The 14,243-nt window shown below is 38.5% G+C and overlaps 1 protein-coding gene across 5 annotated transcripts in view; it reads right to left on the bottom strand.

The window, feature by feature from the left end:
* The window catches only part of si:dkeyp-23e4.3 (rho GTPase-activating protein 7), a 122,755-nt gene that overhangs the window by 31,184 nt on the left and 77,328 nt on the right, over window positions 1–14,243 (bottom strand). The window contains exon 1 of one of the 5 annotated variants that reach the window (XM_042431319.1): window positions 10,012–10,212. The exons of 3 other annotated variants lie outside the window; for them this stretch is intronic. In XM_042431319.1, the coding sequence (XP_042287253.1) occupies window positions 10,012–10,024 (13 nt within the window). In that variant the 5' untranslated portion in view covers window positions 10,025–10,212. Of the gene's footprint in view, window positions 1–2,371; window positions 3,431–10,011; window positions 10,213–14,243 lie in introns of those variants that run through there. One more of the 5 variants, XM_042431317.1, reaches the window with a different exon arrangement.

Raw genomic sequence — 14,243 nt, 5'->3', positions numbered from 1 at the left:
ACCTGCTGGTTAAACATATGAGTGCTGAGCCTATTTGTCCGGCGTCATTATGGAGATGTGACATTTGGGACTGAAAAGGGATCAGGTGTACTTGCAGAGTAGTGGGGTCTCACATGTCCACAAGAGGATCCTGTAAATCCAGAGATATGTGGATCTACCAGTGTTAGAGCGCTCAATTTAGAATTTAATACCGCCTGTCATTCTGCAACCTTGAGGGTCAAAAGTTGAAAGCTCTTGTCATTTAAACTGCTTTTCCACTTTAAATAGATCTAATATCCTGCTTTAAGGCAACAGTGGCTCAGAGCTTCAGTGAAGGGGCCTCTGTTGAAAAAGTCCTAAAGCCTGCAGGGAAAACCTTTAAATTATTATTATTATAATTATCATGGAGCCCTTGAGCAAGACATTCAAACGAGAATCACTACAGGGCAGAAGCAGAGGAGTCGATCTCCAACGGATGAGAAAAGATTTAAAAAAAAAAAAAAAAAAGAGCAAGTTGATGTTCTTTGATTCTTACATGCTACAAGGTGTTTGGAAGCTGCACTAGGCAGCTTTGCAACTCAACGTGGAGGAAAGATTTCAATGTTAACATACAGAAATCCTGGAACCAAGATCAGCAAACTGCACACAGCGTGTCTGTGTTTGCCAACCTTTCTGTCTGTGATCACGCTTTCTATCAAAGAGATGAGAAAAGAGTAAAAATGTTTTGAGTTTTCTCACTTCTGATCAGGAGACAGTTTGATTCTACACCTAAGATTTGAGTTATTTCTTCTATGTGTGCAGAGAAGAGGAATTTTCTTTTTTGTCATATAGGCTTTTTTGACCCATTTTTACATTTGAGAGCAGTAAAAACACATTTCTAATAGCCTGAAATGTTATCCTAAAGTGACCCAGAATATACAAAAATGGGAATATTTCAACTTTTTTCAAATTTTGTGCAACTGATACACATTTTTCTACATAAAGGGCGTTCTGGGTTAAATTTGACCCATATTTATACAAAAATCACCATTCAAAAATGTCATTGCATTCATCACATTCAGTAATTTTCACATTCACTTGTTTTAGGTAACAGGACCATAAGATTATGAATGTTTTTTTCTCTGAAGAACGCACTCTCTCTGCTCTCTGAAAGATTAATTACAGAATAATCAAACATTTATTAATGAATGATGAGGTATTTATGAATAAAAAAGAGATTTGAGGTTCAGAAGTTTGGTGTAGAGACTAATTATGAGGGAATACTGTGACGGGTCAGAATATGAAGAGTATGTTGATATTCAATATTTTCATTATTGTCAACACATCCCATAAAAAGACCAAAGCCAGTAGCAATACTCTGTCCAAAGCCTATTGGTTCCCTCTGAAGACATAACTCTTAAAAAAAGCTTAAAATTATAAAAGTAGTTTGGTTTTATTTATTTTTTAAAAAGCCTAAATAAAGCAACTAGGCACAGATTGTTAGCATTTTTAGCAAATGTTACTCAAAAGTAGTAAATGTTAGTTAGAAAACGTTTAATCCACTGTTGCTAGGCCACTGACAACGTCATATTCCCTTTATAAAAACAAACATGTTCCTGTTCCTCCTATTCTGCCGCCACGGGATGAATGCAACATTAGAAAAGAATGAACAGAAACAGGCTAATGAAAACTGCCAAATTTATGTTGGCTGGCTAACATACTGCTAGCTAGCTGCAATAGCTTAATGTTAGACACAGTTACAATACTGTCTACTACTGTCCCAATCCATGCATTTTTCCCACATTGTCAAAACAAATCTAGAGTTAAACACATGTCAAAAAAAAAAAACAGCTTGCAAACATTAGCCAGCTTGCTTTATCTCTGTCTAAAAGAATAACACACACCAGGTCAATAAATCTTCACAGTTGCCTCGATTATTTGCCTTCAGTTAATTAAACACAGCCTCACATTTGTTTCTAAGATTAGTATAACAGTGATAAAGCCCCTCTGAGGAACCTTGATGTAGGAAAACAGTGGACTTGGTTGCACATTTTGAATTGTGGAAATAAACTCTTTAACTTCAACTCAATTGTGTATGCTAACGCAGCCTCGGTGTCTGCTAAATGACGTCAGAGCAGCCTGATCCCCCCTCCACACACACACACAAACAGAAAAAGCAAGAAGGAAACGCTGATACAGTCTGAATATGGAGCTACGTCTCCAGTGACAATAAGTCATTTCAGTGCGACATGGAAAAACGAAAGTTCAAAGAACACTTACGTATTCTGCTCTCAGAGAAACAAAAAGGTATTAAAAAGAAAGTAAGTTGGTCACAGGCTTACGTATGAGCCTAATACATGTTTGACCTAATTACCGAATGAATCACGAGTCCAGTGAGGAACAAAACACTTACTTACACCTGTCAGAAACAACAATGAATTTGATACACAGCTTGCATGTTTGGTCACCGACTTCGAGAGCCACATTCAGGGGCCCCTCTCTACTCGGCTCAGCGTTTACGTAAATGATGGTATCTGCTGGGCTCCTGTTACAACATGACCACATCAGGCAATGGCCTCTTCCTTTTCCAAATGACTTTGTCTCTGAGGAAGTTGTGATTTGGTCCCTTTGGGATCTGATAAGCGATTTGGATGTGTGATTAGGACGGCACCGCCCTGCTAGCGCCAGGAAGCTGAGCAGCATGTGTCTGTATGCTGAGAGGAACTGGGGATGGTGAAGTTACGTGCTCGGTGGACCGTTTGTGTTTGGGTGTTTATGCTTGTCTGGACACTAGAGCTTTGACCTGGACTAACAGAATTACTGCTCAGTAATTAAGGTTTTAAAGTTTTTTTTCTGCCGGGACAATCACTACAACTTGCCTCAGGAGAAAAAGTCTCTTAAATGGCTAAAAATAAAACGGTGACATTATCAAATAGGGATTACAGGATGTGCTTTCTGATAGCAGTGGAACGTTATTATTATCCTCAAGAATTCGGGTTATGAGTTTCCATTATCAATCAACAATTGTCAACTAGCGACTGCCGGTGCAGGATATTCACTAGTTTAAGAATCACATGGTCATATATGTGTGAATATCTGTATATGTTATGCATAATGTATACTGTATGTGATTGGTTGTCTTCCCATAATTATCATATTTTAATGTTTTTTAAGTGTTATCTAATGACTTTGATGGAGTCAATAGAGCAAAACCTGTTGGTTTCAAAACAAAGTAGTTTCCAATATTATAACTGAGCTGGAGCTATGATACTTAAAGTTATTAATTATCAACAATGGGCTGTCGTGGTTTAGGAGTTAAGCCACCGACCATGAACCATAACATCCCTGGTTACCGTCCAGCTGGGGACCTCTGTTGTATCTCTCTTCCCCTTGTTTCCTGTCATCTCTCTACTGTCTGTAACAAAAGGCTTGAGGTTGCAGTAGAATTTAGTGGCATCTAGTGGAACAAACTTGGCAGAAATGAAATATAATATTCAAAAGTATGTTTTCATGTTGTATGTTTTAAAATAAAAAGATTTTTAACCTATTTCCCAAGTTGCATCACTGTTTGCAAATCAAAGCAAGGATGGCGGCCTGCCAGCTACATGGACAGGAAACGCAACAGCAATTTATATTATTACCATTAAGATTTGATATTTGTAAAATGTGCAAAAATGCAAAGCAGGAGGAGCTTTTTTCGCTGTATGTGCTGGGTGAGAGACTTTCATTGGAATAAACAAGCACGATTTTAGATCTTGATCTGGATCTGGATCTCTTATAATACATTCAAGCCATGAATGTATTTTGAGAAATAGATAAAAGGATTAGCCGAGCCATGAGAACTTCCTGGACAAACTCACATATTGTAAGGGACCCCTGACCCCTTATTAATTGCCCAAGAGGAGAAGTTAAGTAATTACATTATGAGTTATAAAAAGTGTAAAGCAACGAAGAAAAAAAAACTACTCACTTGTCAAAAGTGAACAAAAATGTATTAACCTCATGGCAGCATGCCTCTTAACCATTACAGTCAACTACATTCATTCCAGGCACTTAGCTGACCCTCATATCCACAGAAACCTGCAGTGATTTAATTTAATTTATAAGGTAAAAATAGTACTCACAAGCAAAGGCAGCAGGAGCAATTAAACTCTAATATAACACAGTATGGTGGTGTTTGTACACCATCACTGATTTATTAAGGACAATCTCTCATGTCTGAATCTTGTACAAATGTAACCATGAAGAGGTTTCCTGAATGGGATTCAACTTCCCGTTTTTACAGGAAGATGTGATGAACCCAAGGTCGCTGTTTTTCCTCTCTGTGCCAGAAGTAACAACCACGAGTATATCAGCAACATAAAGTGTAGAGAGAGACAGAAGTTTGTGCTTATATTTGATAATCAGTGAGGTTAAATTACAAGAAATCAATTTTTAAATACTTGAAATTGACGTGAATTTTTCCAGCACTCTAATACAACGTCAAATAAAGCTCTGTGGGTTTGATGTTTGTCTTTATGACAGATGCTTGTAATGATGGACCAAGCGGTCTGTGGGGTTGAGGAGGTTAAAGCACTTTATGTCGATTGGTAATTACTGTGCTGTTACAGACAATTTACTCCCACAAAGTGTCATGATTCATTATACCCATTTGCAGGTACAGATCTCTGCACTACGCTGATGTAGCCACTCCAGCTCCAGCAGCGTCAGGTTTCAACTCTTTACTGTAAAATCTGCCAGGTAATTTGTGTGTTTGAGGTGTTTTTATTTGTTTATACAGAGGAAAGTTGAATGAACATGTAAGTGGCTTTTCAATGGCACATTTTCAAGCAATGGCCTTTAAATCTTGTTTTCTGAAGATCTGTGGAGTTAAGTTTGTTCTGTACATAGTAAAATATCACCAGCTCATTTAATCTTTCAAAGGCAAATATAGCAGTGGCCAGAGTCAACCAGCAATGCAAACAGAAATGACTGGAGCCAGGAACAAACCCTGCAACTAATGGATGACCCACTGTACCTGCTGGCTCACAGCCAACAAAACAAAATTCATCCAACTACAAGAAACACTTAATTAAACACTTAATTTCAGGACAAAATTGTTTTCACAAAATCCACGTCTGAGGATCAGAGTGCACAAAATTAGACAGAAATGACAGCAGCCATTCAAATGTAGCCCAAAGTTTAAGCCCAAAGTTTTTATGCACAAATTGAAAATATGTTTAAAAACAGGTGGATGGAAACCCTCTTATAGTGTAACTGTAGTCAGTGCTTCATTCTGCAAAGTGACAGATGACCAAACTTGACCCTGGCAGACCAGCGTAAACCAGGACCGGTCATTCACTCTGAGAAATTCCACAGTTAATGTGGAAAAAGTCATAATGGCCACTTTGATGGTAATCTTCACACCTGCCTTTTGTCACTGCAAACTGATGGACTTGGAGAGCTTCAGCTGCTGTGAAACATCAGCGACTCGTCCTGATGATTCGTCTCTGACAGTCAGGTTACATTCCTCCAACTCAAAGAGATGAAATGATGAAAGCATCGACTGTTTTTGTCACAATCATGGCTTTTGTCCTTTGGTATTCCTATATATGCGTGTAAAACATGTTACTATTTTATTAATTGATTTTGTCTTTATTCTGAATCTACATTCCCCCCCCCCCCCGTTTAAATGAAACCCTTTCGGCTGCATCTATCCATGATAAAGCGCTATAAAAATTCAGTATTTTCACATTATTTGTATTCTTATTTACTGTAATATAAGTTTCATAAGACCAAGCTGTACACACATACAGTACCAGTCAAAAGTGTAGACACACTTTCTCTTTCAAGAGACTGGTAAAGTGTGTCTACACTTTTGACTGGTACTGTAGACACACTGAGTATGACTTGGCTCACCCTCAGCTGGCAGGTATAGCTGCATTAGCTCATACGTAGGTGCAGTGTAATCATGCCTGCTCTGTTGCCCTTCCGTTGCTAACAACACTGTCTGTCCTGAGCCTGATCGAGCCAGTGGAAAGATGGCTTCACTGGGTTCAGATAAATAGTCTCAGGTTACTGTGAAGCAAACCGAAGGGGTATTTCACAGAAACATATAATGTAGTCCAGCAGTGTGCCACTGGCCAGAAAACCAGCTGTCACCATACAAGCCAAACTAAACCACATGGAGCAGAGATTTTTTTTTTTTCTTTAATCTCAGAGCACTCCATCTGTCTTCTGTGTCCAAAATTAACTTCTCAGTTCACCTGCCAATGGCTACTAAGGATTTTACACACCAAAAGCCCAATTAAATGATATAAACTTTTACTTCCCTAGTAATCAGTTCTGCTTGTACACCGAATCATTCTGGCATCCTACAATTTTGTGAAACAAGATGTCTTAAATAGTGAATAGTTTAGTTTCCCTGTACAGAAAAAGTGAGAGAAATACTCATCAGGAAGGGATTACATAACCATGAATAGCCAGTGCACAAATTCTGCTTCACTAACTGTGGTCATTTGCTTATTCTGGGCGTTGTCAGTGGAAAATGGGCAGAATGAATCTGCAGGCAATTGGACCACATGCATAGTTTCTTTCAGGTTGTACAACAAATGATTATGGGTATCTATATAATTGTATATACAACAAAAACTTTCCAAGACCAAAACAAAACTATAGCAGCTATGCTAGAACAAAGAAAATTTAACATTAATCTGAGGAACAAATTTGTCCAAGCAAGGTTTCATTCTACATCTACTTCACCTACTTTTAATAGATGTTGATGTTATTCAGCTGCAAAGTAAGCTCACCAGTTTTAAGCAAGGTGTCTGTGAGGCAATGGATTGGGTTTTATAGGATCCTAACATAGCATTTTAGCTTAAAACATTGACAGAATATGCTTAAAGAAACAGCTCAACATTTTGGGAAATAGTCTTATTTGCTTTCTGGCAGAGAAGTATATGATAATATTTGATAAACAGAAGTACTGCCAGCAGCCAGATAGTTTAGCTTAGCACAAAGACTGGACGCAGGGAGAAACAGCTAGCCTGGCTCCGTCCAACAGTAAAATGCGCCCACCAGCACCACTAAAGCCTATATTAATATGTTATGTCATTTCTGTGACCTGTGTTACTTACTATTTCTTGGCTGGGACCACTTACCTGCCTGTCATCTGCCTACAGACTTACTAAATGAGGAAAAGGTGTTAATTGCTGTTTCCAGTCTTTATGCTAGGCTAAGATAACTCTCTATTGAAGTGATCATCAATTTCAGTCGCCAGAATATCCCAGTTAAAGTTTTAAAGTTATATTTGTCAATTAAACATGAAGCTACCGTGAGCCGCCAAAGATGTTGTTTAGCTTAATGCAAACATCAGAGAGTACTTTCACTAAATATCCATGAGTTTTTTCCATTTTTCTTTAGTCAACCTATGGAGCTAAAGTTACGTTAGCTAACATTAGCTACATTAGCTTAACAAACCCTGAATGTTTTGTACATTGTCCTTTGATCCAAAACTGAACCAGCAATCACAAAAACCACACCTGCCGTTTGAATGAGGGCAAAGTAGAAATATGTGAAGTTTTAAGAGATTTTTACTGTAACCATGACTTTTCCAAATGAGAAAAATTTGCTCATTTGACAGATGTTATTAATTAGGTGTCAATCATTCAGCAAATAAAGAACTGCAGATAGTTTGAATTGCAAAATGTATCACCCTTATAACGAATCTAAAACTCCAGTTTGTTCTGTAGGCGTTAGATGCTCTGTGATAGTTAATGAGTCACCTGTGAATTTATGTGGAAACAACTATACAACAACAGCAGCAACTGCACTCATTAACTGAGAGAAACAACTACCTGCAGTGCCCTTGATAATCTGGGGGTTTGACCTAATAGTTTTAAAATACTTGAAGGTTAAAAAAGTCTACTATATAGTGCCAGTCAAAAGTTTGGACACCTTCCCAGTCCCTTGAATGAGACTCAAGTGAGAGTCAGTGTTTCCAAACTTTTGACTGGTACTGTATTATTTATGAAACACCACCCACTGTCCCTTGTTTCTCTAGGTCTGTTTGGTTTATTTCTATGCATATTTGGTAAAAATGTAGATAAAGTGACATTAAAATTGGATATTTCCACATTACCAGGCACCTATTGAATAGTTCATGCAAAAAACAAAACACTTTCAACTGTCAGAGACATCACACAGAGCATCAGTTTCATTCTGGAGCTGCCATTTTAAACCAATTTCACCAGTTGAAAAGAAAGAAATCAACTGTAGAAATTGTATTTTCACACCAACACGAGCAGGAAATGGAGCAGAATTCACTGCAGTTAAGAGAGAAGTGAAACTCTCCCTTTATCTTTGGGGAAACTTTCAGCTTCTTCTTCTTACAATGCTATTCAACAAGTTCAAGTGTCAGTTCAGTGAAGACAGTTTCATTCTGGGAAAGGTGGGAAATCAATAACTAATGCAGAAGTAAAAAGGCAGTTTTTGAATAAGTAACTCTTAGAATGATGATTGACTGAAATCCAGTTCATGGTGATTTACCTTCACATGGAGCTATTCTACATCAACAATTATGCTTTGGATTAAAAACATAATTGTGTTTATATTAAATTTGTAAAGCATTATCTGGTTAAATGACAAAGCTCTGTGTGCAGAAAGCAGTATGATGTACAAGTAATGTTGTGAAAGTTAAGGGTGGCAGTATTCGTCTTTGTGGTTTGTACCTTGTTATACTACTAGTCAGTGTTGACACTAGTTCAACAACGTGAGCTGTAAAGTGTCAAAAAGTTCGACCAACAGTCCAAAACTTATAGCTTTTCGTTTTACAGTGACACAAAACAGAGCAAAGCAGCAAATCCTCACATCCTAGACGCTGAATACAGAGAATATTTGGAATGTCGGACGATGTATTGATTGATTAATTTCCTGTCCGTCGACTAATCTAATCAACTAATCGTTTCAGTGCTAAAATCACACATGGTTTTAGTTTCCTAACACTTTCCAAATGTTGATGTAACCTACAAAACAGACATTTTGATACAGTGATGAAAGATGTAATTTGGACAGCGTGTATACTTCAAACCTAACTGCTAAAGTATATTAGATGAATATTGGTTGGTGTCACTGTAAGCTATTTAGCCAAAGCATTTTGAAGCTATGGCAGCATTCATCTTTGTGGCATTTTGAAGCCATAACATTTGTAGTGCAATTAAAACATGATAACAGCTTTCCTTCCCACAGGCTCCTTCAATTTTCATGATTATATCACCAAAAACACACATTCATCGACACACACCAAAGTGATGAGGAAGTTCGAATGCAAATGTGAGTTCCACAGATATCAGGTCACAGATTTAAGAATAAAAGCAATCGTTTTTGAATAATTTACACATAATTTACAATTCATGTTAGTTATTCTGAAAAACAACTTTATATTACAAAGTTGTAATATTTACACAGTTTTCTTTAGCTGGAGATCACCCCTCTCCAACGGCTCACATTTTAAAAGTAACCCACACACATTCAGACTCATTCCTACGCTCTTCCTGCCAGAGAGAAAGCTTTTATTCTACCAGAGTTCAAAACCGCGCTCGTGATGTTTTCAGGCCCACGGCCTTCAAACAATAAAGAGCTCTCAGTCGATAACTGGAGTGCTTCAAATTCCTGTTTTTTTTTGGCCTCATGAATCAAAAACAACCCTTTTACACTTTTGATTAAATCTTCTGATATTCACATATTTACACAAAACTCTGCTGAAAACCAAAGGCTAAACATCATTTCAGCCTCTTATGTACCTCATCATTTGAAGTGTTTCCACAGTTAATTCAACAAAATACCAGAAGGAGCCATATCCTGTCTAATCGAGGCTCAATCAGGTCCTCATTAATTACCACTTGTTAAGCTAATTAACCAATCATCTGCTTAATGAATGTCATCAAGCACCAATTGTCAATTGTCATCACAAAGAAAACAGGCAGATTGAGAGGTTAAGATTCTCATTATCTCCCTTCAGTTACGCCTGTCTGTCAAGTAACGCAACTCATGAGCTGTAACTGAACGGATACTCACTTTTGATCAACATGCTTCTGGCGTCTGAAGAGTTGGATGAGGAAACTTTACCAAACTTCCATGTTAACCTCGAGAAATGATGTATAATGACACAAATGAAGTTAAAAAACGGATTTTTAAAGAGTTAAATCCACAGTGAAAAGTCATATATCCAGTGTTGTAATGGAGCGGTTGCGCCGGTCATGTTGGGCATCATGTTAATGAAGTCATTGTTGCAGATTTCCCCTTTCTCCTACCACTCCTCTTCCTCTGGCCTGGACTAGACCATCTAAACACCAGAGGAAGGGGGGGGGGGGAGTCCTAAAAATAACCCAAGGGAAACACTTGAGACACATGAGAGCCTGCTAAGGGAAATAAAATGACTTTATATTCTGGGACTGTATGACATGTGTAAGGCCAGTCAAATTTGGCAGATTAAATCTGTAAAGTTTCAGTGTTGTTGACCCTCCCTGGGAGGAAATGATGGATTCCAGAGTAAGCCAGCTGCCCACTTGTTTCAGCAATGACCACAGATTTCCACTGAGCAGGAGCTGCCTTTGAGGCTGGTAACTTTTACTTTTCCTTCTTAAAATACTATAATTCAAAATAGGTCATTCAGCGAGTCAGAAGTCCCATTTTGCCTCAAATGAGGTCTGTGGAGAAAGTCATGATACAAATCAATATTCTCCTCCACTCAGGCCCTGCATCACAATCCTCGGATGGTGCAATTACAAAAGGAAAGGAGCGAGGAAATTAACAGGATGAACTTTTCTCCTTTTTGAGATTGAATACTTTCCACTGGCTCTGATTTCTGACCTTCTCATAGTGGTTTGGTGGCGCAGTGGGAGCTTTGAAAAAGAGCCAGTCAGACGAAATGACAGATATCCAACTGGGAGAATGACTTAACATGAGGAGGATAAAGTCCTTGCCGTGCCCTAATAGTCTGTAGTTCTTCAAGGTTTCATCTCTGCTCAGTCCAAGGTATACCATTAGTGTTAATGGCCTTCCATTTAATGCGTAGGTGTTTGATTATGGGCTTTTAAATGTGAATAACTCCCTCAGAGGAGAGGAAAGGAGAGGAGAGGAGAGGAGAGCGGTCTGCGTGATTCGCTACATTAATTCACAAGTGGAGGAGGAGAAAGTGGGAGTATGCAAACAACTAATGAACTTTTTCACAGTCTGTCGTGAGTCACAGAGCAAAAGACTGAGAGGAGGGGGGAGAAAAGAGGTCGAAAAAACTTATTTTCTTCTCTTTGGCAACATTTCTGAGATTTCAGAGGCCTGATGAGTTGGTTTATAGGTTAAAAGAAGCCCTGAGAACAACTGGTTGTGGAAAAAATACAATATAGTGTATATCAACAACGCTACAAGCAACAGCAACCAAAAACCCGTGACAATGGCCTTCAGAATACATATAACTTTGAAAAAATATATTTCTTCAGATATACCGCCAGCTCAGAGACTACTTAAGCAAACACACTGGGGGCAGTGTGGTAAAAAAAATGGCTGACCATAATGATATTTTTTGGGTTTGCCTTTAAGAATAGAAGTTGATTGCTCTCTTGTCACAATATAACTGGGCAAAATATATCCCTTTAGAATACTTTTGGCTGCTAGCAAGAGAGCAGACACATGGAAATGTTTGCAGGCAAACCCTGCAACAAAGGACGACTGGGCTGCAAATATCAATGAAATAAACTGTATGGAGAAAAAGTTTCTCTCTGCAATTATAATTTCAGTCGATCACCACTCTGAATGTTTTTTTTTTTCTTTGATGGTTTCTAGGCATTCAACCATAACGCTGTCTGGATTGTTGTTATGTACATTAGAAAATGTGTTGGAATTCAGTTCCAAACTAATTCAGATTCCAGTTTTTCAATGCAATTATTCAAAGAAATTGACCTTCATCTTACGACTATGATATGATCAATATGTAAAATTACATATGTCATTGAAAGACCCTGTTCCTGTATTATGTTGCTCGTGTCAACCCATTCTTTTTGCCTGAAAATATCAATAAAAATAAAGTAAAAATTGACCCAATATCAGAAAACCCCTTTCCATGCTCTACCGCCAATACAGCAACAATGTTGAGGCAACTTTTATGCTCGTATCACCAATCAAATTACCCAAAAAGTTGCCCTACATATAATTCTAACTGATAAATTTGTGGATGTGCGTTTGTGTGTGAAAAACATGAAGTCATCCCGACAGCAGCAGCAGATTCCTCCTCAATCAGTTCTATTGTCTGCTTTATATTTATACTGATATGTCTGTAATTTGGTGTCTTTACACTGTGCGACAACAACAATGGTGTAAAATTACTGCATGTCCCACTGTACAAGATGGCTTTAATAAAATCCTGGTTGCGTTCAGTGTCAGATTGTGCCATGAATGTGTGGTCAATTGTAGCGCTATGATGCAGAAGTAGAAAAAAAGATAATTTTCTTGAGAAACTTAAATTTAGTACAAAGTCAAGAGGTTGTGATATGTCACACACCAAACTAGTGAGCACTTAACAGACCAGCGTTCCTGCACATGCTCAGTGGCGTCTGCCTTACACAGAACTACTCTCCAGAGACTGAAAACATGATTGCTGTTATTAGTGTTTGGAGCCGTTTCCAAACTAATGTGACTAAAGTCTTCAAAATGAAAGAACATAACACCCATTCTAGTGACATGTAATAGTTTTTGGACAACAATGGAGGCACAGAGGAATACGATATATCAGGCTTTGGATACACACACAATACTGGTTAGTAGATCAATTCATTGTTGGTTTTGTTTTAACGGTTTCAGACCTGTTTTTCGCTAGCGAAAATTAGCATTAGCATTATCACTGTTAACCATTGATTGTAAATGCACTGTGCTAGCCAAGCTAGCAGCTAGTGCTACGGTCAGCTCCACCCTCTCATCCAAATATGGTCACTTCTGGCTCCAAAGATCAAACATGGCAACGGCCAAATCCAAGATGGCGTTGGTCAAATCGCTACACTCGAGGCTTCAAAACGGCAGTTCGCAAACCAATGAGTGACGTCATGGTGACTATGTCCATATTTTTTTGCCTGCTGCCGCTGGAAACGAGCGTTGAAGCATGTAAAATTACACCAAAGTTACCCATAAAACCGAAACAATGATCCAAAATAGTATGAAAAATGCTCAGTAAATCTGAAGGTAACAGCAGAGTTTGGTTATAATGCTCTGTGGGTTCGTCACACCTTTCCATTATGTACTATGACATGACCCATTGTTGATATAAAAATTTGGATAAGTGCAGCTTTAAAGTAAAATCTCATGTAGTCTTTGGGCTTCTGTAATAACATAAGATATGACAACCACTGGAGAAAAAAAAAGAACGGCAACTTCATGCATTTGTTTGCCAAACTATTTTAATTACACTGGTATTTATTCATTTGCAAGCAGTTAAACCTTCATTCTAAAGTCACACAGGGGAAAGGCCTTCAGTCTCTGGAGCTGACAAGCAGCTGACTGTAGAAATCAGGATTAAAGCAGAGCTCAGGGACTGACCTCTGGCTCTGCTAACAAAAAGACTCTGCTGTGTTTAAAGGTTACACAAGACCGCGTTTCCTTTTCCCAAGCAAGAGCCTGGCGGGCGTCAGAAGAGGAAGAATCCAACAATACTCCCAGCGGATGGGAGTTTCTGCGTGTGTGTATTCAGTGTTCATGTGTGATATGTGTATGTGTGTGTACATGTGTGTTTGAGGGAGGCAGCTTCAGTACGTGAGGATGTGTTGTGTTTAAGCTTCGCTTCGCTGCATATTCACTGCTGTTTGTATGTGTGCTCTGGGGTGTGTTTGTGTTTCAGTTTACTTTGTGTAAATGTGAATGTGTGTGTGTGAGTGTGTTAGTGTTAGTGTGTATAGTCTAATTTGAATCCAGCCTCGGAGGATTTGGGCCTGGTATTTCCGAAGCAGCAGGACAGGAAGCAGCCTGCTCTCTTGAACTGTGTCCCTCCCTCTGAACACTGCAGCACACACTCTACAAGACCTATCGCTTCTCTTCATCTGAGTGTGTGTGAGACAGATTCTGTAATTTTTAATGACGGACAAGGAGGCGGTGCCAGCTTAAGTATTTTAACATAGTAATTGTACTTTTTTTTTGTGGAAAACACTTTTTTTTCCCCAAGCAGAGTATTTTTATGTCCAGAGGAGATGTCTGGAAGGGATTTTTAAGTCATTAATTAAGGAATTAAAAAAACATTTTCTGGTTCCAGCTTCTCTAATGTGGGAATT

The sequence above is a fragment of the Thunnus maccoyii genome, chromosome 13 (genome assembly GCF_910596095.1).
Source record: "Thunnus maccoyii chromosome 13, fThuMac1.1, whole genome shotgun sequence".
Taxonomy (NCBI): Eukaryota; Metazoa; Chordata; class Actinopteri; order Scombriformes; family Scombridae; genus Thunnus; species Thunnus maccoyii.
The sequence above is the reverse complement of the archived record's forward strand: the minus strand, read 5'-3'. Positions and strand labels throughout refer to the sequence as shown.